The sequence below is a fragment of the Cyprinodon tularosa genome, unplaced genomic scaffold, assembly GCF_016077235.1.
Source record: "Cyprinodon tularosa strain WSP-4 unplaced genomic scaffold, ASM1607723v1 ctg20, whole genome shotgun sequence".
NCBI classification, from domain to species: Eukaryota; Metazoa; Chordata; class Actinopteri; order Cyprinodontiformes; family Cyprinodontidae; genus Cyprinodon; species Cyprinodon tularosa.
The window spans coordinates 97,449-124,242 of NW_024038734.1; the positions used below are offsets into that span (position 1 = coordinate 97,449).

General features: G+C 39.5%; 2 protein-coding genes across 2 annotated transcripts in view; one reads left to right on the top strand and one right to left on the bottom strand.

Moving 5' to 3' along the window:
• The window catches only part of ergic1 (endoplasmic reticulum-golgi intermediate compartment 1), a 31,167-nt gene extending 14,996 nt beyond the window's left edge, over window positions 1-16,171 (top strand). Inside the window, exons 3-10 of the mRNA XM_038284566.1 lie at window positions 6,134-6,206; window positions 6,552-6,646; window positions 8,960-9,084; window positions 11,404-11,508; window positions 11,595-11,655; window positions 11,838-11,938; window positions 12,754-12,876; window positions 15,559-16,171. Of these exons, the coding sequence (XP_038140494.1) occupies window positions 6,134-6,206; window positions 6,552-6,646; window positions 8,960-9,084; window positions 11,404-11,508; window positions 11,595-11,655; window positions 11,838-11,938; window positions 12,754-12,876; window positions 15,559-15,666 (791 nt within the window). The 3' untranslated portion in view covers window positions 15,667-16,171. The remainder of the gene's footprint in view (window positions 1-6,133; window positions 6,207-6,551; window positions 6,647-8,959; window positions 9,085-11,403; window positions 11,509-11,594; window positions 11,656-11,837; window positions 11,939-12,753; window positions 12,877-15,558) is intronic.
• Window positions 16,172-17,417: 1,246 nt separating this feature from the next.
• Window positions 17,418-26,794, bottom strand: part of flt4 (fms related receptor tyrosine kinase 4) — an 87,005-nt gene continuing 77,628 nt past the window's right edge. The window contains 8 exon segments of the mRNA XM_038284568.1: window positions 17,418-17,975; window positions 20,439-20,524; window positions 20,635-20,755; window positions 23,848-23,972; window positions 24,064-24,169; window positions 24,383-24,482; window positions 24,619-24,730; window positions 24,891-25,013. Coding sequence (XP_038140496.1) covers window positions 17,762-17,975; window positions 20,439-20,524; window positions 20,635-20,755; window positions 23,848-23,972; window positions 24,064-24,169; window positions 24,383-24,482; window positions 24,619-24,730; window positions 24,891-25,013 — 987 coding nt within the window. The 3' untranslated portion in view covers window positions 17,418-17,761.

Below are 26,794 nucleotides of genomic sequence, written 5' to 3' on the forward strand. Positions count from 1 at the left end.
CTTTAAACAGGAAAAAAACGCCAGAACCAGGCTCAGTGTGAGTGGCCATCTGCTGAGGCCGACTGGGGTTCAAGGAGACAGAAGCAGAGATACAAAAAGTGACTATAAAACAATGCCCAGTCCAGGAAACACACAGCCAGGCAGACAAGCTCTGAGCCAGCTCCCATGCCAGAGGATGAAGAGAGCACATCCAGCCAGTCACAGTCAGAGAAACAGGACTACACTGGAAAACAGGCCGATCTCCAACATCTATAAACAAAGGTGTTGATGGAAGCAGCACAGCTGATATTTCTCTCCAGGATGACGTCACAGCCAAACAGGAACAGACGAGTCGAAGCTACTGTGAGAAAAGGCAGTGAGAGCAGAACGTTAGAGATTGAACTAACAAATTCTACAGAGTGAGAGAAAAGAAATAGAATGAAGCAGAATAATGAAATAGGGGTCCCTATGTCCTCCAGCAGTCTAAGCCTATAGCAGCATAACTATAGAGATAGCTCAGGATAACCTGAGCCACTCTAACTATAAGCTTTATCAAAGAGGAAAGTTTTAAGCCTAGCCTTAAAACTAAACACGGTGTCTGCCTCATGAACTAAAACTGGTAGTTGGTTCCACAGGAGAGGAGTCTAATAACTAAGGGATCTGCCTCCCATTCTACTTTTAGAAATTCTAGGACCCACTAGTAAACAAAGACTAACACATGGCATTTGCTGAATAAATAACCTGCTCACAGCAGTAATTAAACAAAACTACATAAATATATATATGAATTATATATATATATGCATTTTCCTATTTAGTAATCTTAATTTATTACAGGTATTTCTCTTTAGTTTAATCAATCATTTGATAAAACACTTGATATTTTAATCAATAATGTAAAAGTAGTCAAAATAACTCCACGCATGAGCACTAGTATCCAAACCGCCGGCAATGAGAGTCAGTAAAATACAGTTAATTGCTTATGTGCAGACATCAAAGGTGTCCGACTGGCCTCCATATCAGGAAGGTTTGTGGTCAGATATCAGTGGTTGAAGTCATATCAGTTAAAGTCCCCTCCGCTGAACCCAATCTAGCTTAGATAAGCCACAGTGTGGAGAGGAAAACTTCCTGCTATTGATGGAAACGGATTAATCCTGAGTGCTTCGGTTAAGTTTGAAATCAATTGCAGAAAATAGGGACAAGAAACAACTAAATTAATGATTATGCCTTTTCAATTCATTTTTAAATGGTCAAAATAGTTTATGAAAAGCAATATATGCTAATTTTACTGGATTTACTTACAAATGAAAAGAAACAAATTCAGTGATTCTCTATTTAAAATAGAAGAAACTGAGCTAAATATTGACAGTTTATCGGTTTAAATATTTTAAAGGTTTCATTTATTTTATGTTTATATTTTTTTTTGTCTTTCTTTCAGTATGCAGTCTTAACGTTACAGTACATAGAATAACTACAATTAACACCAAGAAGATAATTCTCTTAGAATTTCTGTTGAAGCGTTGATTTAAACTTCTCTTTTCCCTAAAAGCATAACTTTTATACACTCTCGTGTAATTGTAGGCCATTTAATTCCTTTAATTTTTTTTTTTTTATATGTGCTGCAGCAAATGATGGCAGGATGAAGTACAAGGACTGAAATGAAAATGGAAGCCAAAATCTGAAGAAAAAAGATTAAAAGGTTTCCTGAAACTCAATTTTGAAAAATGATGTCTGTCTGATGTCTGATGGCTTAAATACCAAAAGGAAACCATGCAAAAACTTAAAATTATTATTTTTTTATTTTATTTTTTCTTTACAAAGACTAACGGCAAGAGAATTTGTAAAGAGGACAGTGCAGGAAAGAGAGGGAGAGACTCAGTGAAAGAGGTGGACGTTATTTTAAATGTTTCAGCTCTGAAATTGACCCCCAGTTATTTAAAGCTTTATATTGTTTTATATCTAAGCTTTCAGCTTCATTTACTGCCTCTAAATAGGACCTTTCTTTGATAGCCTGAGCTTTATAATCGTAGGATTGACGTTACAGGAAGTATTCCGAACACCTTTGGACTTTGGCTAGTGGACCTTTTTATTAAATGAAGAGAGGTAACCTCAGTTCAACTGGAAAACAGAGCTATCAAAGAAGAGTTAAGAGGAGGGGCTGCCAGCTGGTACCTGTCTGATAAACACAGGTTTAACCATGCTTTGAGATGTGTAAACGTGAAATAATAATGTTTTAAGACAGCCAAATATGTGGAGAATGTTAATGATCGCAGACCTCTATTGCCTGAAGGACATGGGAAGTAGTCAGCAGAGGATTAGGTGTTTTTTTCCTTACTTGTCATCAGTAACTCATAGAATTACATTGATTATTCATGGCTCAGTAGGTTTCATTAGACCCGATGACACATTTTTGGCGCCTCTCTTATTTTCTTATTTTGCTAGTCAGCTGATGCAAGCAGAAAAAAAAAAAAAGCCCACTCCCCCTCACCAATAAAAAAACATGAAACCGGTTAAACTGAGCTGATGTTGCAAACTGAGGGCTGATTATGGCTCATGATGGAGTAGAGAGGAAATTAAGCAGTTTTACATCTATTTCCACCACAGAGAGGAAGTGCTTGGAAGTCCTTCCTGTAGACAGTGGACTCCCTTCCTGTCTCCATCCACTGTCTAAGGGTGTGGGCTCTTTACTCACACACGTTTGCCAGCTGTTATTGTTTCATTCACAACACCACAGCTAATTTTTTGGCTGGCCTGTGTTTTATTTTTTGTACACAGAGCCCTCAGGTTCTCTTGTGATTTGCATTTAGTTCAAAAAATGTCAGCTTCTTTTTAGTTTTTCTGTGCATTTTGTTTTCTCTGCCTAATCGTTTCTGCTGTAATTGGGAAGTAAGCAAGTCTAGACTAGCGATTAGAGAAGAAATGCGACCAGGCTCTGGTTGGCTATCAGTACTATAGTTTAATACGTATGTTTTTTAGAAGAGTAATAATGTCAAACTGCTAAAATCTCCAATCACAATTCTATTTTATATTTTAGCTCTTCTTCCCCTACCTGTTGCTGGAAACTGTTAAATATGAAGTCCGAAACTGTTTAAATTCACAATTAGGAGTTTATGTAAAAGACATGCTTTCCAGGCATATTTTGAATGTTTTTTGCATATAGATTAAATACCATGAGGTCCCCAATATGTCACAAACACGAGTTCATCCTCTTTCTCTGCACTCTGTGCTTTTTATTTGCCTGTAGATTCTTTTTTACTCACGTGTGGACCTGTTTCTGCATTCATGTAAATTTTTTTTCCTTTGAGCATTTACCAACCTGAGATGGTAAATAGTGTTGCGCCGATACCTGGCTGGCTGTGCAGTATCGGCCGATACCGATACCATAATAATGTAAAATAATTGCCATCATGGCTTCATGTCAAGCTGCTGCCTACCTTTGTGAAGCAGGAAAAAGACTAAAACAAAGTGAATCCAGTAGAACTTTTTATTGCCTACCAGGAGTGGGTGACAATAGTTGAAGAAACTTTTGGATCTCAGAATGGTACCAGTGCCCTATTGGTTGGTACTCACCGATACCACCATTTTAGGGCAGTATCGGGGCCCCGTCCGATACTGGTATCGGTATCGGTGCAACACTAATAGTAAACTGCCTATTGTTGGCAGTACAGTTTTTTTTTCCTAGGTGCGTACAAGTAACATTAGCAAAGAATCTTTAGGCTAATAACCAATCTCTTTGTAAAAATAGCTTAAGTAAGGTCATCATGAAATAAACAAAATCCATGAAAGTAGTGCTCTAAAACAAATTATGTTAAATTTGGAACCTCTGTACTCCATTTGCAGCTACTGTTCAGCATTCTGTTTCTAAAATTGTAATTTGATGTTGGAGATGGTTGTTGGATATGAAGTCAGAATTCAAATCTTGATGAGAACAACTTTTAGACTTAAGATGCTTTGCTAACGTTCATACTGCCAAAATTAAGAAGTACAGTATTGTCTAGGGAGGTGGAATTTCCTGAAAAATAACCAATCACAGGCAGTTTACCTTTGAAGGTTTGCTCAACCCTCAAAGTTGACAAAAGTGCACAGAAACAGGTTGACGAGTGAGGAGAGAATCTACAGGAGCATAAAACATAAAAGAGCACGGAAAAAGAGCAAAAATTCATGGTTGGGATGTATTGGGGGCCTCATGGTATTAAATCTACATTCAAAAATGTGCGGGGAAAAATAAGTAACTCGGATATTTGCTGGCGATGTAAACAAAGTCCGGGAGATATGCTTTATATGTTCCTCATGTGTCCGAACCTGATTTCTTATTAGCAGACCGTTATGGGAAAAAATCAACAGCACTCTTAACTCCAATTTATTTTTGACACCTACATTAGGACTTCTTAGATTATAAGGTCAAGATAGGAACAAAAAAAACCACAATGGTTAAAAATAGCCATGACAAGGCGATTTATATTAAGACACTGGAGGGGTCAAAACACCCCTAAATATACAGAATGGTACGCAGCACTTTTAGAGACCGCCTCTTACGAACGACTCATCCAAAAAAGAAACGGTCAGATTGACGTGTATCACAGTACGTGGGAACCGTTTTTAAAACCAGAGAGGAAAGACTCAAACACTATTGATCCAGAATTAAGATGCAGTATGTGAGATTTAAAATTTTTTTTTGCCTTTGGCTTTAGTTTTTTGGCTGAGGTGGGGTGAGGGTTGGGAGAGGTTCAGGGGGGAAAATGTTAATAACTCAAGTCCTTCTCTGTACAATCACTTAATGTTTTACACTTTACAGTACTGACACTGTCGTCACTGGTTTCACTCTATGTTTAATTGTTGACGGATGTAATAAATATTAAAATGGAAAAAAGAAATGTGCGGGGAAAGATGTTTACATGCATAAAACTGCTCGTATGAGTATTTATAATGTTTGCACTTTTGAAAGAACTCTGAGTTCATAGTTGGTCAGCTTGCTTCTTGCTTTTGCTGACATAAAAAAAAATAATAATTTGAATGCAAAAATTTCAAACTGTCATTGCATGAAAACAAGAGTAAGAACCTGAGTGACTGGAGTTTGACCAGCTGTGCAAACTTGGAGAAAATTCCCCTGCTCTAATATAAGCTGCAGCAGAATCCTGTTGGAAGGATCCATTAAAGACATCAATCAAATAAGTGCTGCTTAATTATCTCTTCTTGTCACAGCTTGGAAAAAAATATCTTTCCAGTGTAAACCAGTCATGGTAGGTCTTTGTAAATCATCAGACTTTTCAGTGTTTCCACCTCCATCAGGTTTACAACCGGTTGTAACTGATTATTACTCCAGCCTCCAATAATCCTGGAAACATGCTGTCGTCCTTTGAAGCCAGGGGAAGAATTGCTTCAAGTGTTTTGATGAACCTGAATTGGTGACCTATGTGTCATGGCGACACTCCCTGCTGTTTGCTGGTTAAACATTACCTTATGCAAAGCCTCCTTCATCGCTGGTGGGTGTGGCTGCAGTACCCTGCCAACCGCAGGGTCATGTGCTTGTGGGCTCCTAGGAAACGCGTTGCCACGTCAGCTCACCTCACCTGCTGACTGAGAATCCCGCCAGACCGGACAGACCACAGCGACAGAGATCCGTTTGATGCGTTTTCACCCCAGTGAACACAAAACCACCTAATTAATTTAGACTCATTAGTTTGAGACATGAAGTTGCTGCTTTTCTCCTTTTAAACTTTTTCTGTGTGTAATATTTTATATAATAGTAGATATTCCCTGTTTAGGTCTTGGCAGGAATGAATTTGTTTATGTAAAATGAGCCAATTTGAATGCCTCAAAGAAGCGTGAGCTCACCCTTCTCAGAGAAAGGATGCTGTAATGGCCGCCTGGTGTGCTGGTATTCAACGGGTAATGAGTGTAGGATGGTCTTTAAAAACCTGCGTAATGGCAGCTCTAAAACTGGCAGTAAAACCGCTGTTTAAGGGGGAAAAAAAATTTATGACCGCTGTGATTTCATTTATGTCAATAGTTGAGGTCAGCCATTGCTAAAAACAGCTGGATATAGTCTGGCTCTTTGGGGTTAGCATCTTTCCTTTACAAACTGGTAACTTGAGAATAATGTGAATTAAAGAGGGGCCATGTTTTAAAACCTGCTTGTCTCCTTTCCCCACAGTATCCATCCTCTGCTGTGTCTTCATACTCTTCCTCTTCCTGTCCGAGCTGACGGGGTTCATAGCCACCGAAATGTACGTAAGTTTGGAACATCCTGGATCTGAGACGCACGCAGGGAGGGAATAATGAACGCTGAAGCCCCTCGGTATAATTTCCTTTGCCCAGCCCAACGGCCAGGCGACAGAGACAGTGTTACTAAAAGAAAATCTATTCTATGCTTGCGTCAGCTGTGTGTAATGATGGGATGACATAGAGAAGGTGTGACAAGAAGGAAATTACACATACAGATTCATAAATGTTGTTTTTGTTGTAGCTTAACCGGAGATGAATCATTTTTGTATTAAAATCATGTTAAAAATAAATTTTTTTATGTTGACCAAGTTTCTAACCTTTTCTTTCTTTGTTTCTGTCTGCTGTAGTGTAAATGAACTGTATGTGGATGACCCTGATAAAGACAGTGGTGGGAAGATAGATGTGAGTTTAAACATCAGTTTGCCAAACTTACACTGTGATTGTGAGTATTTACAAAGACACACCTCTTTATTTCTCTCTCTGCTGGTATGCGCCTCCTGTTACACTGTTAATGATGTTCGCTTTAGGTCATTTTTTTTCCATTTTATTGGACAATGAGATACTTTGCCTTTCTGTATATTTATCACAACAGAGTTTTGGTTTAAAGGTTATACTGGGATTATAATCAGATGACTGGATGTCCTTTAGTGACCTGCATTTAACTGGTTTTGGCCTAATTTTGGCTGGATTTCCTTCTTTACATTTTTTAAATCACTTTTTCCAACTGGTTAGTTTCCTGAATCCTGCAATCTTTTGTAATCCACCTGATCTAAAACTCATGAAAACGTGTGAACAATGCGTACAAACCAGATTTGTACCGAGAAAGCAAAAAGTGATAGTAAACTGGAGAATATTCAGTACTGTTTGATACCATAAGGAGATAAAATGAAAAAAATGATTAAAAGCGTCAAAAAATTTTATTTACACTATTTCTCAACAGAATCACTTGTTACAGTCAAATTGGTATCCATATAAATGAAACAAACCTAACACAATTTTTCCATATTTAAAGGTTTTTTGAGGTATTATTCTTTTAATGTGCAGAAATCTAACAGTAGCTGCAGCAAATATATTTTAAAAACACTTAATGCATATACATTAAATACCATTAGGTCCCCAATATTTCACAAACATGAGTTTATCCTCCTTCTCTGCACTCTGTGCTTTTTATTTGCCTTTTTAAATTTTCGGTACCAAGTTAGTGTTTTATCCAGATAAAGCATTTGAGAAAAGTGTCTATACTTTTGATGACTCTAATCCAAACAAGAATCAAATACGAAGCTGTAAATTCCATCCTGGGAAAACGAACTTGAATGCATCATTTAAGGGTCCAAATCAGTGACATCCATAGGGTGTCTGTGTAACATCTACGGTAAAGGTCTACATAGATGAGCCTGGTTTCTGCTGCTCTGCTTTGATCTGTGTCTGACTTGAAGCTGCCTCTGCTGGCTCGCTCTAAAGCCTGCCGATACAGAGGAGTCAGTTCTTATTTGCTCATGATGACTCCCCTCAGAAACTATGCTCATCACCAAACACTGACAAATCAGCCAGAGCGGCGCAGAAAACTCCCAATCATTTGGAGATTTTCTTTTTTTTCCCAAAATGGCAGCATTGATAAAGGCTTGAATCATGGTTTGTGTTGCAGAGGCTCTGGGTTACAAACTCAAACTGTCGGTTTAGAAAGTTTAACTACCCGCTTCCCCAGATAAAGGCTGCAGTTTCCAATCAACCTTTCTCATTAATGCATGTGTGTTTTTTAAACCCCGAGTCCACTTTAAGCTCTGACTGGGAGTTAATACTTCATCGGTCCTCTTTCCAGGCCGGATTGTCATCCGTTGCTAATTTACTCAGAAGTCAAACCCATTTCGTCATGGAAGACCTTTATTTTTTTTTTTTTCCTTTCTTACTTAAGGAAAGCATCTTTCTCAGCTAAACATCTTCGATCGACTGACCTTTCCAGGCTGCTTCTTGTTCATTTATGACTTCATGGAAAAACAGTCGCCCCTATTTAAAGATGGATCGGCTTTAAATCAGCCTCCTTCCAGCCCTGAACGTCTTAAAAGGAGGCCATAATATCTCCCCCACAGAGTCTCTGTGCTTATATTTGCCTGCTGCATTATTTAGAGATCTGGATTAACGGAGTGAAGTAGCTTGTCTTGAATGTCAGAAGTCAACAGTGGCGACGTGTGGAGCCCAGATTCAACACGCCTCGCTGGCTTTGAAAATTAGGCCACTGCCCGTGTGCCAACACACAGGAGCCCGCATGGGGGGAGGGGGGTGGAAAATCACAGAAAGAGAGAGTGGGTGATGGTGAGGATTTTTTGGACTTTGTGTATTGACTGTGGGTCACAGGCTGCAGTCATTCCTGCGTATTTTCCCTTTATTCTCTGTTAATGATGATAAAGTCTAATCTAGTACCAGTTTGAACCAGTTTCATCTCCACGACGAAGCCTTCACCCCCCAAAAAAATTAAACACATTTTGTTTCTAGTTTTGCTGCAGAGTTTAAACTTGTTGACAATATAAAACAGGTTTGTTTTGACAACTCTCTGTGTAAGCACATGGGTAAAGGCGTGATTAGTTTTCACCATAACTAAAGCAGCTAAGAGTTCCTGTCATCACAAAACAAATCTGTCCCTTTTTGTTGCCTCATATTTTTAATATACTTCAAAACAAACAAGTTTAAACCGATGTAATTATATATTAACTAGGTGTGAATTACCTCCCCATGTATGCTGTCTTTTTTTTTCTTCCAGTGGTGGGTTTGGACATCCAGGATGAAATGGGACGCCATGAGGTCGGTCACATAGACAACTCTATGAAGATACCTCTGAACCAGGGAGAGGGTTGCCGCTTTGAGGGAGAGTTCACTGTTAACAAAGTAAGCATTGATTAGTTCCAAGAAATCCTTAAAGTAAATCTTTTTTCATCAATGTATTTTTCATTTTAGGAATTAAAAAAGCTTGTTAGAAATTCACCCCAGTAAAATAGCCCCAGTTTGTTCTTGGCATGGCTGAAACACCAAAAGTTGGTGTGAGATCCCAGATACTGAAAACTGATAACATGAGGGGATCCTTTGGATGTTCAGCTTATCTTAGAAGCAATTAGACGTGAACCGGTCTGGATTTTGAGAGCTGATTGGCAATCTCCGATCGGAAAAGTCATTATCTACCGATCGCAGCACCAAATCCATAAATTACATTGACATGGCATTATTAGGTATCAAAATCATGAACTAAACACCGTTTTAGTGGAGGAGGCAGCAGAGACGAGCTTTTTTTTTTATCGAAATGGAAGATAGAGGAAAACAACATTGACAAAGGACGTTGCGGGAATTCTCTTAGGAGGTTTGTGGGTGGCTTTTTTAGAAAGCTGCTTTAATTCAGCCATAGAATGAATGTTTCATGGTCCTACCTCCAGCGTTGACACCGACCAGCAGTTGCCTTCTCTCCCCGCTCTGCTGCGCTGTGTGCCCACAGGCTCCTCTGATCCCCCTGTCATTCTTTCACCTTCAGCAGTTAACGTGTAGAGGTTAGCCTGGCTAGCCGTAGCCTCTTGCTGCTAATTCTCCCTGACAGGCTTCTCAAAAGTACTGCCGTCCAACTCCCATTCAGCACTAGCCTCTCCCACACCCTCAGCGTTCTGTTCCCCGGCAGACTTATCCAATCTTCTGAGGTGCTCCTTGGATCATCGGCAGTTAGCCTAGCTAGCCTCAGTAAGCTGTAGCCTCTCCCCAGCCTGGCGCTGTTTCCCTGGTGGACTAATCCGAATCTCTGCTTTGCTCCTCCGCTCTCGTCTTGAGCCGCCTTATATCCCTCTGCCCAACATGCTCCTCCAATCTACCGCAGTGCTTACTGAGCTCTAGACAGCGGCACAGCTGGTCCTCTTGTCCCGGTTATGGTGCTCTCTTTCCCACTGTTCTCACACTGATTTCCCGCTGCTAATGTCTGAGCTCAGAATGCTTTCTCACCTTACCTGTGTAGTTCGGGTGATTCGTCCCCCTGTTTTTGGCAATTTGACCAAACAAACAGGGCCCAAGTAGTAGACAGATGTGAATATGCTCAGAAGAAAATTAATCAACAATGCAACGAAGAAGCAAACATTGATAACTTGAAGACAATGGATAAAAGAAATATTTCAAGTTTTCAGTCACACAAACAGCACATCCGTGTAGCTCACTGTGGAAAGGTGTCCAGATAACAGAGTAATAGGAATAGAAATATAAGCCCCATTTACACTACCCCTTTGAAACTGTCGAGATTAGTCCGAGCATGGTAACTGAGATAACCGTGGAGTGTAAATAGCACCTACAACCAAACCGCACTAACATGGTACTAGTTTCTCAGTAGGGCTCGGCCGGGTTCAGTTCTGGCTTGGTTCTCAGATAACAAAGAGCGTATGAGCAGACCGCGTCATCTCCGTACAGTCAGCCTCTGCCTCGTTTCCTGCATCTGTAAGCCCTGTTTAGACTATCGTTTGTCGTATCCACTTTCCAAAAACCCGACTCTGTCAAATAAATTCACCAAAGGCTGCCTTCTTTGCCTGACTCTCCACAAACTTCCTGAATGTTACGGGGGCCGCCATGTTGATTTTCTTGTTTACCTCTAGAGAGAAATAGTAGTGTAAATCGTCACTAGGAGGCGGGAACCGTGCTAGCATGGTGTGTAAATGGTTGTAAGTAAAACAAACTTTTGTTTGAATTTGAATTATTTAATATTATGATGTTTTGATCCAAAACTCTAAAGGTTCCCATCCTGATAGCAAAAGCTCTAAAAAAAAACCTGGATGTCGCATAATGATTCTCGGTATAAATATTAAGATGTTACCCACTCACAGAAAGGAAAAAAAAACTTTGTTGGGTTTTAGTGAATCAGTGGAGTTCCTGCCCCCCCTTTCTCCCTTCCTTCTTCTGTCTAAACTGAGAAATGATCCCTGGGATTTATTTACGTCCATGTGTAGCATGTCGTCTAAGATCGTCAGCTCCGCTTGCTCCAACCTCACCACCTGCGTCAGTCCTTCCGCCACCTTTAAAGTTATTAACCTAGCAGCTTGCATGTTTAACATAACTTTTTTTTAGGAAAAAAAAGTGAAGTGGAAAAGACATTCGGTTTCCAACCAAACTGCATCCATTTTAAACATTGGTTACAAACCTACTGTGTAACAGACACCGTTTTAGCAGCTGTGTGTGTTTGGTCTGCAGGTACCGGGGAACTTCCATGTGTCAACACACAGCGCTACAGCGCAGCCCCAAAACCCTGACATGACTCACACCATCCACAAGCTGGCCTTTGGAGAAAAGCTACAAGTTAGGACATGCACACAAACACAGCCAATTTAAGGGGATTAACAGAATTACTAAAAGCGGGAACTCTTGTCTGTATTGTGATCCAGGTACAAAAGGTCCAAGGAGCCTTCAATGCTCTAGGAGGGGCAAACCGGCTGTCATCTAACCGTAAGTATTCAAACAGCCTGGATATGAGGCAATGAAATCAGCACCTAGCAGTGGGAAAACTTGAATCACATTCCTGACACATAAAAACTATAAAAAACTGTCATATTTCATCCATTTACGTCAGTATTAGAACGATAAAAAAGGGCTTTCTAATTTTAACGCTCAAACACCTTCTGTTGCAGCGCTGGCCTCACACGACTACATCCTGAAGATTGTACCGACTGTGTATGAAGACCTAACAGGCAGACAGAGGTTTTCCTACCAGTATACAGTGGCAAACAAGGTTTTGTATTGTCTTTGTTGTTTTTTCGGCCTTAGCAGAAGTTATATTGCATATATTATATTATATTTTACAATAATCAGCTGCTTTTGTCGCTTTAGATCAGGGTACGTTAAAGAAAGCCTCCCCGCATCATAATGCTGTCACTACCCTTTATTTTTAAACATCATTAAACACATTTTAAATGAAATGTATCTAAATATTAAGTTAAAAATCATAAAGAAGGTGAGTTATTCCATGAATCCACCAGCTAAGGGTGTGATGCTGCATTTAGCTTCCGGCTTCACTTAGAAGAGAAGGGTAACCTATAGTGAATGGAAACACTCCCAAAATGTCAACAAACCCATAAACGCACTTCCTAGAACTGTGTTAACTGAAAACTGGCTTCAGAGTATAGACTGACAACATTGCCGGGCGACTGTGAAACAGGGAAATGAGGGTCCTGGTGGAACGTCAACAGAGACAGAAGGATTCTTTGTCCTGCCAAACATGCTGATATGATTGTATTTATAGAGTGGGCCAATAAACAGATGAAGTTTAATCTAAGTTGATTAAAGCTGTGTCATCACTAACTGAACACACTGCAGCTTCTTCTAGTTAAGTTTAATAGTTCCAGCTTTAATGACTAGTTTTTGATTATTTTTTTTCCTATGACGCACTGCCTTCTTTACTACAAAGAAAGAAAATTGATTAAATTCCTCAGAACTGATTTTCTGAACTGATTAACTTTTTCGCCTTTAATTAAATTTCTTCTTTTTCTCTGATGTTGCTGCAGATCTCCGTAAAGGTCTCCCGCTTTTATCTCTGTTTCTACGCAGGAGTATGTTGCCTACAGTCACACGGGCAGAATAATTCCTGCGATCTGGTTCCGATACGACCTCAGTCCAATCACAGTCAAGTACACAGAGAGGAGGCAGCCTTTCTATCGCTTCATCACGACGGTCAGTGAGAATATTTCTGTACATGGCTCCATTTCCTGTATTTTTCCCCCCCTGTCTTTAAAGGTCAAAGACTCCAAATGTTATCAGATCTGGTCTTTTATATGAAAGGGTGAAATATTGAAATAAACGACATCTAAATCTTTATATGTAGGTTTTAGGGTAATAGAATATGAGAGCTAGGAGCATTTGTCTCAAACTGTTTTTTTTTTCTAAAGTTAGAGGTTAGGGTTTAGGTTTTTATAGAACAAAAACATAAAATATCATCACAGTAATTTTATTTTTAAAAGAAAAACAAATATTTGATATACAGTTCTTTTTTCCCCCAGCTTTTGTCATTAGACTGTCACAAGTACAGAGCAACGGAATGAACTCTCTGCATTTGACCCTTCTCCTTGGGGATCAGTGGGCTGCCATTGTGTGGCGCCCGTGGAGCAGTGTGGGGGTTAAGGGTCTTCGTCAATGACCCAGAGTGGCAGTCTGTGGGAGTGGGGCTCAAACTCATAACCTCTGGATTCCAAGCTTTTTGCCCTAACCACCAGGCCGCCACTTCTAATGGCTGTTTTATATTTGTTATAGACTTAGACTCAACTTTATTAATCCCTTGGGATTATTCCTTCAGGGAACTGCTTCTTTTCCAAGTTTTCTAAAATATTTCAATTTCATCTTCTTTGAAAGCTGGAAGAAGTGTAATAAGTCAGGAACTTGCCAGCAACATGTTGGGGAGGGGCTGCATTGCATTACCTAGCTGTTATAGTACCATCAGGTAATCGGGTTTTTGCATGGACACCAAAGTGTTTGCTTTAAATTAGTCGGTTTTTAGGAGCACATCAGCTAAAATGCTTTCTGATAGTTTAGGAGAAAACCTCCCAACCTTCTGGAAAACCAAGCATGCTTTTATACCAGAAATGGGGGGATTCCAATAACTGTTATACTATTAACTGGTATAAAGGGACTTCTGAGAAGGTGACTCTGAGGTCAGTTAAACAAACGACAGGAGTCAGGATGGTGCCTCGTTCAAAACCTACATCAAGTAATGCTGGAAAGAAATTAGAAAGCATCAAACCTTAAACGCAGTGTTGCCTGAAGTTTTTACTGTGGGGCGGCCAAAAAAGATTAGCATGAAGCGCTATGAGGAGGTTTTCTTTTTTATTAAATTAAAATGCAAAAATAATATCCTCTCCACGGGCACAGTTGTCTGACTTCTGTAGAAAACAGAATTCATTCATTCATCTAATACATTTCATTTAGAAGTTTTAATTGATATCATGTAACTATAAATCCCAATATTGTGATTTTGAATTGATAGATTATCATTTAAAAAATATAGCGATGTTTAACAGAATTTAGTTTTTTTTTCTTACATCTTACAATTATTTTAGATTTAATGTATAAAAGTATAGAAAAAAACAGCAACAGCTGTAATTATTTTTTAGATATTTTTGTTATTCCAGCACTAAGCATCTAGCCTGGGTGCCATTCTGAACTTAGTCCCGCCCACAACGTTTGAGGTCGGGAAGTTCGGTCTGGCATTGCTCAATAGTAGCGCGAGTATGCTTGCCCAATATCTGGCTGGCCAATCAAATGGTCAGGGAGGGCTTTATACGATGATGGACAGATGATCAACAGTAACGTAATCAACCACGTCAACAAAGCGTGCTTGGGTGACAACAACAATGGCTGCCGCTGGAGAGTTGAGGTGTAGATTGTGCTATTAGGTCTGTTCTAGAAGATATCGACAGCAAATTAATTTTAAAAGAGGAACAGAGAAACAGGATCAAGGCTCATCTTCTTATTCTAGGCGTGCAACTGCACGCTTTGATTTTTGTTGGCAACAACTATCCATCGCTTAACATACGTCACGCACTCCGTTGCTCTTATTGGATTCACTGGATGGATTCACTGGATGTTTGTTTGGAGTTAAATTAAATTAAAAGCAAAAAATGGCAGAAAAGGTTAAAATACTGTGTTGCAGATTACACATTTTTTCTTCTTTCAAGGTTTAGTCATTTTGCCATATATGTATTTGCCTCCCCGTATGAACTGGTAAATCAGAGGGCCACACCTGGGACTAGAAGTGAGATTAAGATGAATTATGGTCCTTGAGAGCTGCTCCTGCTCTCAGGGCTATGTCACAGTATTCTGTATTTTAGTTATCTGTTTTTCTGTTTTTTAAGACTCAAGTTTCATAGATGTTATTTTCACCTTAAAAGGGAATTAAATTATGTAGATATGTTTTTGTGGTTCTCTTGGTGATAATCCTCCTGGCTCTTGGGTGTTTCAGTTTCTAGAATTTTGACATGAGTCTTGTTTTCTCTGTGCTATAACCTGAATACCTTCACCAAACCCGTTTAGTTTTCCTCCCCTGCTTCTCACCTTCAGCCCTTTGGAAACATTTCCTGCTGGTTGATATCTTAGAGTCTGGATTCCCTGTTCTGCTGTTTTCGTTTCTCCGGCTGCAGCTTTGTTTTAGACTAGCGTGCTCGCAGTGTTATCACTAGTCATTGCCAAGGATTGTGAGTCCAGCGGCTTTTTGCCAGTTTATGGCTCATTCTTTGGTGTGAGCGTAATGCTTCATGACTAAATGTAATCGGAACCTGTGGAATCTGTGCAAAATGATGCTGAAAAAAAAAATCCTTGAAACTCTCAACCTTTGGTCTTGACAGAGTGATGTTTTTTTTGCAGATTTGTGCCATCGTCGGAGGGACGTTCACCGTCGCCGGGATCATCGACTCGTGTATATTTACTGCCTCCGAAGCCTGGAAGAAGATCCAGATTGGAAAGATGTCATGAGGGTCGCCTCTCAACCCCGTGCTTATTTTATTTATAAGTGCAAAGTTGCTAGCCTGTTAGCTAAATCCACTTCTGATTGAAAACAAGCCAGAGACCAATGAGAAGCATATGATTTAACTACCAGGCTGTCTCTGTTACTGAGGATCCTCTCCAGCTCCATCTACTCTGCTTCTGACGTCGGGATCCTGATGATCACATGTCTTCTAACACCGTCATCGGTGTCAGGAGAGGACATCTCTTCTTACAACTGGGATTCATGTCGAGGAAAGACGTGCCAGAAACTTAATAGTGTGTACTTGTTTTGTTTTGTTTAAATGGCTCATATTTTCTCTAAGGTTTTCTACTTTGGTGCTTAAACTCCATACATTCAATAATTCAACATTCTTTACGACTATTCAGACAGATGTGTGGCTCATCATTACTCCGTAAAACCATGGTTGTATTAAGGAAGTGTCGTTTGGCTTCAATACAAAAAATCTAAGAGGTTTTTATGATTTAAAAGATGTAGCACCATGATAACACAGAGCCTGTTTTTCTGCTTTCTAAGCCATACAGACGTTTATCATGGTGTCTGTTTCCCGCCAAGGGGCCATAGAGAGTTTACCGCACAACATTCCGTATCATTTCCATTTATGAACCATTCCTGAAAGGCTAACAAGCCTTAACATGATTCAGAAATTAAGTCTATTCGCAGGCACACCTCTAAATCCCATACATTGGATTATTATTGTAAGGTTATCTCCTATTCTATTCAAAAAGTGTCTGATAATACACAGTGAAAGGGTTGATATTTTTGGTGGCAACTGCCATCTAGTTAAGTGGGAACATTTAAATAGGGCTGGCAAAAAAAAAAAGGCCCAAAGAGGCAAGCTGTTTAGGGTACCTGGATCGTAATGGAAAGTTTAGTGGAAGGAAAATCTGGTCAAAAAGGTGTACATGCAATAGCCTATCCAAGGAGTAGGCTGCAGTTTTAAGAGCAATCATAGACAACCAGGGCCTGGGGTAGAAATGCCACTTTCTTGGATTTAAGCCAATTCAGATGCATCCAATCAGGGCCAAAGGAGCACAGCTTTATGGAGACACAGACCCAACCATGCAAACAGGTTGAGGGCCTCTATAAACAACCTCAGCAGAGGTTAAGTTTGAATGCCATTCTGCGGCGGAACCCTTTAAAAATCCTGTTGAACTGCTCTTATGTAACATTTTTCATTTTGAAACTCATATCTAACCATGAACTTCATCAGACTGTGGGTGGTATTCTAATTTACTGAGCTCTGTACTCACACCATGACACCTGCCGTGTATTACAAAGACTTCACCTTTATCTATTATTCATTGAAACTGAAAATGGAACCTTAAGTATTTATTTTTTTTCTTCTATAAACGTTTAAACATGACTCAGAGGTGGACTTTGCACCCTTATTTTCCCTCAGCTGGCACCCAGCGCCAACACCCTGCAGCTCGTCACAGGGTGATGGGAGGCTGTAAGGCGGCTTTAAGCTCTCACAGCTATCATCATGCTTGCGTCCACCTCTGATAAGAGGTGTTCAGTGTGACTCACTCCTTTCATCGCCCTTCATCCCTCTGTTTACCTTCGTCACTTGGCCCGTTACTGGAGGCGAGTAGCCAAATGTGACCAATCAAATGGCATAATTATATACGTTTCACCAAATGGTTCAGTGGCTCCAATTGATAAACAGGCCTAAAACACCCTGGATTTAGTGGAATTAGCAGATGCATCGTTAAATATTACATAAATGAGACAAACAAAGGATAAAGTTTATTTATTTTCTCCTAAATAAGACAAAAGGTGTAAAAAATTAGGCAAGAAAATTTTATATAAAAGATAAAAATATAAATGTATGTAAAGAAAACGATTTTGATTCATTATTGTTGTAATACTGCCACCCAGTGGCTGGTTAAAGGAAATCCAGGCACATCAGTTAAGTCCATTTGCTGAGGAGGAACAGTGAGATGAGAAAAAGCCAGCTCTGCTCAGAAGCTCTTCAATCCTTTTGATAATGAGACATGAGTATAATTTCACATTCCTCCCTCAGACCACCAACATCACTGCTCTTCACTCATTTTCTTTGGTTTACACGTTTGAGGAGGCCAAGGAAGGGGTCCCTGGCGATGAGTAGAAGTCACAGAAGCCCTCCTCGGACAGGTGGCCGTACTCGTTGTTGTAGAAGGTCTGTCCTGTCAGCTGGCTGAAGAAGTTGGGACGATGTCCGGAGCTGCTGGTGTTCTGACCAGTGGGACAGTGGGAGGCTGTGAGGGGCTCCGTGCTGCTGGTGCTGCTCATACGACTGAGGACAGGGCGAGAAAAGTCAGACTTTACTTTTAGGAAGGTATTCCTCAGCTAATGAATTCAAGTCTTAATCACTTAATTGAATCACTTTCTTTTAAAAATAAAACCACAAATTCAGTTCCATTATATAATCAGATTTATAATTATATAATTATACTCCACCCATACTTTGGTGTTAAACCCACAAACTTCAATGTGTTTAGGGGAGATTTTATTGAGAACACACAATTATAGTAAATTGGGATGGCTGCATTTATAAAGGGGAATTTGTTTGTGTTCAACCCCTTTCCATGGTTAACAAAGTCTTTAAAACTCATAATTTTAGTAACCCACTTTGCTAAATCCATGTTAGTATGGAGCGAAATTTCTCCCGTTATTTATTTTGTAGATGGAAATCCCACAAAAAAAAAAATGCAATCCACAAATTAAATTTTGAAAAGACAAAATCTAAGAAAAGAGTAAAGTTACTCTCAAAACCTTTTTTGAAGTAGGACACTCTTCAAATTATTTTATATATAAATAAAATAATTCTTTTTTTCAAATTGCGTCTTACAAATCCCATTCTCCTTACTTCTCAGGGTGAGCTTTCTTCTAAAGCGAGGAGCAAAGACGCATTTCTATCAGTCTGCATGAAATTTTAATCCAATCAAATTTATTTCTATAACACGTCTCATCTCAAGCCTCTTTATGGAGACGATTCAACCAACTCATAGAGTCAGACTGGTAAAAAGATTATATTTTTTTTATTTTTTTTAACAGTGTCCTGTCTGGCAATGTGGCAATAAGAATAATTGTCTTGATGCCAAAAAGAGCCCAACAGATTTTACTTTCACAAGTGGAGCAGTATGGTAATTGCCATACTGCTACACTTGTTTCATGCATATAAATTGCTTTATTATAATTATGCAGGGAGTTTTACAGTTTATATGGACACTGCAATGTAAATAGAGCAGAAAAACAGAAGAAGAAAAGGAAAAAAGAAAAAAAAAGAGAAAATATGAAAGAAAGAAGAGATAGAAAGGAGATAATGACAAAACATTTTCAGTCTGCTTCATCACCTGTAAGAGATGAAAAAAGAACAGCACAGCCGAAAGACATGGTAGGAGATATACAATAAAGCAACACCTTGAAACTATCGCTTAAGTCTGAAATGTACTCTGTGTTACCTGAAGATATGAATGTGGGGTTCCTGCATAAAGTTTATATCTAAGGAAAGCCAGCTGCTTGCATTGAGTTATTGCCTTGCAGGACTCCTGGTTAAACATGTGGCGCCATTATTTTGCATTTTGTTGTAAACAGCAATCCCTGACACAGAACATGCATAAAGTGACAGTGAAGAGGAAAATAAAAACTCCTTTTTTACGAAAACAATTTTTTTATTGGTCAAGAGGGAGAAGAGAATGTGATCTGTAAAACAATTTGAAAAGAAAGCTTCTTGTTAAACTCAATCTGAAAAATATAAGTTTGAAAAAAGTGTATTTTTTAAATATAAAATGTAAAAAACAGTTGTAAAACTTTTTTTTTTGAAAAATGAAACCTGAGAATACCACAGTTACATAACCTTTATTTAGTGTTTAATTTTTCTTTTATTTCCTTTCTGAATTGCTTTCCGTTTTTAAATTTCCATTTACAAAACAAGTTTTTTTTTGTTTGTTTGTTTTTTGTTTTCAAATTAAAATTTTGAAAGCATGTTCTTTTTCCCGTTCTTTTCGGCAAACAACAATAATACAAAATTCACTCCATATGTGTGAGCATAAACCTGGTTGAACTGTACATTCACAACTAAAAGTGTTCTGGTTTGCCAAAGCCCATTTAATAAAATCCTTTAGCTTTTTATTTTAACATATATATTGCTTTAGATTTCCCTGTAGACTTTGGATAGAAAGGATGATTTTATACTTAGGAGACTCTCAGAGTAAATGTAGGTGAGAATGTGACCTTCGTGGAGAGTTTCACAAAGACTGAGTACATTATCTGCACAATTTTGTTATCAGTTTTAGTACTAAAGCGGTTTTCAGATCCTCATCTATTCCTGATACAGTAGCTGGATAAACCTTCTTATTTGTACTTGTAGCTGACGTAGATTCTCAAACATTTTTGAGAAACTACTTCTCAAAACAAGACTAAAAATGGGTCCTTGGGTCTAAATGAGTCATCCTGTTGTGATGTTCTGCTTCCACATGCAGATTGAGAGTCAGCTCATGCATATTTCCCCCTCAAAGTTGGTTTCGCTACACATAGAACAGCGTGTGACTCCTCAACATTTTCCAGCCAAGAATGAATGTTCTCTGATGTTGACTGAAACATGTGGAGCATTTGTTTGCTCATTGCTTTGAAATGGAGTCCTTTGGGTGAGCAATGCGCATGCATCACCCCAAAATGTCAAACTATGTCACTAAATAATCGGCTGTATAGTTTCCTGCATTTCCGTTCTCTGATGCATAGTTTTTGCGTGACAAACCTTTTTAACACAGCGCCCCGGTGGTTGTGCTCAATTCTCTCAAATTCTTCAGAGGCCAGAACCATCCCGCTGTCGGTCTGGTTATCCTGGGAATGTGACACAGTTTGAAGGAATATAAATCAGGTATATTTATAAGGCAGAAATAAAAACGTCGCCATGCTCTATTAACGAGTATAAATAGAATAAAAGAGCTTACTTGTGGAGGCTTTTGTGAATGCATCCCCAGGGGCAAATCTTCAAATGTCTTCACTCTGGGGTGGCATATTTTAGAGGGCCCAACAAACATGCAGCCGGCAAAGGGGACACAGTTATAATACCTGTTCAGGGTTTAGAGAAGAAGCAAAAGCAGTTTTTACCTGAGGCCTGACAAAAGATCACAGGGTTAAAAAATAATGAATTTATCGCAATATTGATAATCCATTGTAATTGTGTTTACGCTCTAATAGTTTTTTTATACTTTTACATTTAGTTTTCATTATAACATTAAAGGATAAAAACAGAGCTATATAGTTTCAGGTCATCAGACCTTTTAACCTTTTTACTTGTCAGGAACACGCTATATAAAAAAAAGCCTCTTCTAATCTATATCATTAATTTATCTTTTAATACCGTATTTTCACGACCATAAGGCGCACCGTACTAAAAGGCGCAGTCTCAGTTATGTGTGACATTACTGTATTTAACACACACATAAGGCGCACCGGACTATAGGGCGCAGGTTTTATATAACGGTACATATCCTCTACTACGTTTAAATACCTCTACTGCGTATTTAAAAATAGAGCGTGAGCAAAACTGAGTATGATTGTGCTTTATTCATGTATTTATTACAAAGTATTAATCAAACCTGGGAGCTGGCCGTGAGACAGACACATCGCTGATGACACAGAGCGCTGTGATCACTCCTCTGAAAGTTTGTTGACGCATAAATTAACTTAAAATGCATACATCTACCGGCAGAATATGTTCGCTTTTATTATCCTGGTGACTGCAGTTTATATTATTTAGATGAAAAACACCTATCAGCTGCCGCGGTGAACCGCGAGGAGGCGACCCGGCCAGAGGCTGCTGTTGAATGGGATTTCTACTGACAGCGCACCGCTGGTATGTGGGGGTCTGAGCGGCTCTGACAGAAAAAATATTAGAAGGCAGGATGGTAATCTGGATGAACTGACTGCACTGATGAAGTTTTCAGGTGGATTTTCTCACTTAAAAACATATTAAAACTACTTTATTCCCACTGATCACAGCAAATATAGCTTCAAGGCAAAGAAAGGATAGAGTAGCTCCGCCCAACGCGAGTCAGACACACTTTTGCACCGCGCAGCCAGAGCAGCAAAGCTGCTTCAGCTGCGCGTCAGAGCTAACTGGTACAAGCAGCAACAATTAAGCAGCAGACGTGTGAACGTAGCATTAATTTGAACGGCCGGTTCACACCGATGTCGAGCGGTTGAAGTTCCTTTGTCAGACCTCCTGGAATAACATTGTTTCACCATGTTTTTCACATCGGCTATGAGATGGGCACGCATGGAGTCACAGATTAACAGCGATGGTGATGCGTGGAAAAAACCACCTGGTCTCCTTACATACACCTCCCTCAGCCACTCTTTCTTCATCTCCTCAATGAGGAGATGAGGAGTTCTGCATAAAGCACATACCTATTCTTTTATACACAATCCACGCCCACACTTCCCCCTTTAACGTTCTCATGGTGGTCTCAAACGTCCGCAATAACAACACACATAGGGCACACCGCACTATAGGGCGCGCCGCACATTTTGAGGGAAAAAAAAGACATTTATATGTGCCTTATAGTCGCGAAAATACGGTGAATACAAACATCCTCAGAACAGAAATATGAGATCAAAGGGATATTTTAAAAAACAACTTTTCAGCAGTTATTAAACCTCATTTCCATTTGGCGAAAAAAAAAATCTAATTATTTGAGCCTCGATCCCCCCCAAAATTTAAAATAAATATTGCAAAACCCTGTCAAAATCCTTTTAAATATTCGAGAGATGCCTAAGGTTTTATACATCGACATCTTGACAATAACTTCACCAAAGCTGCTGAATCAGTTAAAGCATATTTGTCTCACAAAATGTTTAGTTGGCAGTGTGCCATGCAGAGTACAAACACTCTGGCACAATTTAGTGAAGTGTGCCAAAAGACTTTCAAATGTATTTTTCCCTTCATAAAAGGAAATGATCAAATAAAAATGCTGATATCCATTATGAGACTTATCTTGTTTGTGGGAGAGTTTGTGGTTCTGACATTTAACCCGTGTATCATCAAAATGTACCATGACTCATCATTAGTTTCTTGTTGTTGCTATAGCTCAGTTGCAATGGCCAGGGACTGGAAATCATAAAAGCTCCGATACGCACAGATACCACTTCTACAGAAAGTGTTATGTAAGGATTCGCTGTATATCGTCTCTAGTTTTATGTGATAGCAGAAACAACGTGGCTGAGTACGAAGATGGGTGTCCTTCGTAGAGTTTGTTTTACTGAGTTAGTCTTGTGCACAGGATCTGCAAGAGTGCTCACATTTTAAGGTTTCTCTAAAACTAAATATTTGAGAAAAACTCATTTGGCGAAAAATAAATCCTCCTCTAGTGAGGAAATGAAAGAAGCATTAACGTTTCACCTAATTTAGAGGTGGAATTTAAATACCTGTCTCTAATGTCCCCACTGGGGGGGTCCATCGTGTTAAAAAGGTTTAAAATGGTCTGCACCTTTTATCTTGAACAAAGTATTCTAGTAGTTATTGTTATCTTGAGCCAGGAACTGTAATAATACAACAAAAGACAATATTACTGTTGCATACTTAAAGGTTTAACACATTGTTGTGGATATCCATAATTTAATTATTAGCAACAAGATAAAATATGTTGTCAGATTTACACAAATTGCCAGTGATGCCACCATGACGAGTAACATCAACAGACAAAAACTGATTTTTCTACTTCACTTTGGCACCAGGTCAGGTTTTTGTGATTTAATATGACTAAATAGATAATTATAGAAACAGAAATAAAATTGCAATTTTCAGTAAGTGATAGTAGAAGATTAAACTATTAGTATAAGACCATCAGCATTTGATATTTATGATCTATTTTCCATTTATGAATTATCAGAAAGTTCAGCAGTTTTTAATTCCCCAGTCATTTTCTCGTTAGATTTCTGTCTGGCACTTAAATTCCACTTTTATTTGATATTCTCTATTCTAAACTTTTATTTTCTTCTTAAAAACATTTCTTGATAAAGAGACCCCACTTTGTCAATAAAATGCAACTCAGTAAATAACAATAAATGATTGTAAATAACCATTTAAATAGAAGCCCTTTGTCACCTAAATGGCGAAATATTCATGCTGCTCAAGAGAGAAGACGACGATGCAGCAATACCTTGTGGGCAGCGTGCTGAAAGCCAGTCTCAGCTCCTCCTCTGATGTAGGACGTGATGTGGTCTGTGAGAACCCATCATCCTCTGAGTTCTGCGAGTTGTTGAGGGGGATGTAATCCTTCCCATCCTGAGAGGAAGAAGAGGAACTTTAACAGAGGGGAACTCTGTGTATCACATTAAAAAAACACTGTGGTTGCTGCAGCTCCAGGAAAACTCACAGGTAGATTGTTGTCTTGCAGGAGGTCTCCCAGGATTTGAACAAGAGCAGGAAACGTCGGCCTCTCTTTGGGCTCGCCCTGCCAGCAGGCCAGCATGATGCCATATCTGCCAGCAGAGGACAGCACAATCACATCACTAGCACATAATTTTCTAATTGAACCTAACAAACTGAATCCTGATTGATTTGTCAGTGTATCAGCTGAATGACACTTGGCTCCTAAAACTGGCGTGATGAATGAGAGGGATTTACACTCATAAATCCTACTTGAAAGAGAAAGAAAGACATTTCTCTGCTCTATATGAGGAAGACATACTTACATTTCAGGAGAAGCTGTCTCTGGTGCCCTCATTCTTACGCCATCTTTCAACCGTTTACAGAAATCTTCATCAATCTGCACTCCTGGGTACGGAGACGCGCCTGCAGGCACAAAAAGGAAGGGGAGGCATTAATTAACATTTCAGAGAAGGAAAACGAGCCAAATCCTGCAGGATTTTGTATCTTTTGATATAAATGCAAACAACAGGCCTCAAGTGTGGTCTGATTCTGAGATTACCGAGTGAAAAGATTTCCCAGAGGAGGACTCCAAAAGACCAAACGTCACTCTGGCTGGTGTACACTTTGTCAAAGATACTCTCTGGAGCCATCCACTTCAGAGGCAGACGAGCCTACGAGAGCATTGAGGCAGATAAAGCATGACAGAAGCATAAACACTCCAATGTAATCATTACGTGGGTGGCTTAATAAACGGACAGAGTATTTTCCCGTTTTCAGTTGATGGATAAGAAAACAGCATGTGCTGAATGAGATTTAGGGGGACAGACTTACGTTGCCTTTCCTGACGTAATCAGGATCTTTGTAAATGTCTCTGGCCAGGCCGAAGTCACAGATCTTCACCACGTTGTTCTCTGACAGAAGAATGTTTCGAGCTGCCAGATCTCTGTGGATGCACTGCAGATGGACAAACACACAGTCATCAGTATTCTGCAAGCAGGTCGATCTGCATGGGACAGTTTTGATAAACAGTCTCCAACCTTGTTTCTCCACTAAAGTATGCGAACCTTTATCTGAACTGAACAAACAGAAATGTTCATTGTGATAGAAATATCCAGAGTCTTAAAAGTGTCCTTTCATTGTTATCCGCACAGTATAAGCATTAAAAAAAGGCCACTCGGGCCATTTTGCAAGAGGTCTATATCAAAATAAAGCCAGAAATGATGTATTACATTCACACACATCCTATTTAGAAATTTTGTTCTTATTGCAGCCAATTTATTATGCTACGTTCAGACTGCATGCAGCAGAAGCAGCAAAACCCGCACGTGATCATCATTTTTGATGCTTTTACAATTTTAGTTCTGATGCGTGGCTTAAGCACTGAAAAGTGGGTCTGATGCGTGTTGGGAATCCCCTTTAACGGCAGTCCCTGGCCCGGTTGCCTCTTTGTGGTCTTTCCCTACAGTTTGTGGCAGCTGGAAAGCATTTTTTATGTACGTAATCAAACTGCAGGCATCAGAATAATAAAATTGAACATATTTTGCCAGCAGGTTTCAACATTATAAGTTAATTTAGGCGTTAATAAACAGTTTCAGAGGAGTGATCATAGTGCTCTGCATCAGCAGCGATGTGTCTGTCTCCCTGCCAGCTCCCAGATCAGCTTCAAGTAAAATTTTTCCAACTCCAGCTGCAGCTTCTGAAGCGTGTCACGCCCGTCAAATGCTTAGAAGCTCATGACACGCGGCTGCGGGACCTTTTGCTGCATCAAGGTGCAGCAAAAGGTTGCTTTTGCAGCATGCAGTCTGCAGGAAGCTCTTAGTTTTATATATTGAATTATATATCAAGTCCAGTCCTCAAAATCTACTATCCTGCAACTTTTTGATGCACCCAGTTTTTAACACACCTGAATCAAATGAGTGGCACGTTAGCATGCCTCTGCTGGGCTAAATGAGGGGATTGAGCCTTTCGATTCAGGAGTGTTAGAGAAGAGAGGCATCTAAAAGTTACAGGATGGTAGCTCTTGAGGACTCGACTTGATCACCCCTGTATTAAACCATGTAGTATAAACTATATGTTGAAAATGTATGTTTAATTTGAAGGCTGTGAGGAGATTTGGAAAAACATACAATTTACAGTTTTTTTTGTGTGGCTTTTTACGGCACTAGTGGCTCATTTCTATGAACAGAAGGCTGACAGGAAAGGGGGTAGGAGAGAGACATTTGGGAAAGGACCACAGGCCAGATTCGAACTCCATACATGGATTGTTTGCACAAACCACTGCACCACCCACAATTGCCAGTTTTTAAAGGAATAGTACACCCAAAACTTGATTAGCCTTCATTTTCTACTCACCCCCATGCTGAACAACACTCTGGAGTACTTTTTTGATATCTCAAATGCATCTGGAGATCTGGGAGGCTTCTTGCTGTCTGCTGACATTCAAATAATGGAGGTCTATGGTGCCCGAGACAGAAAGGTCCATAAAAGTCCACAAAAAACGTGTCAATATTCCTCCATACTGCTCGTCCAATGTATTCCAAGTGTCCTGAGTGGGTAGCATCCAGAATTTACTCGAAACGAAGTCTTTTAGAATGTTTTTAGAGCATAAACAGTAGTGTATAGGATTTCCTGAAAGCGCGCGCCTGCGAGTTCACGACGCTACGGAAACCGCGGCAGACCAAACCAGATGAAAGTGCGAATTCAGCATCTGCTCTGCCGATAATGCAAGCGTAGAA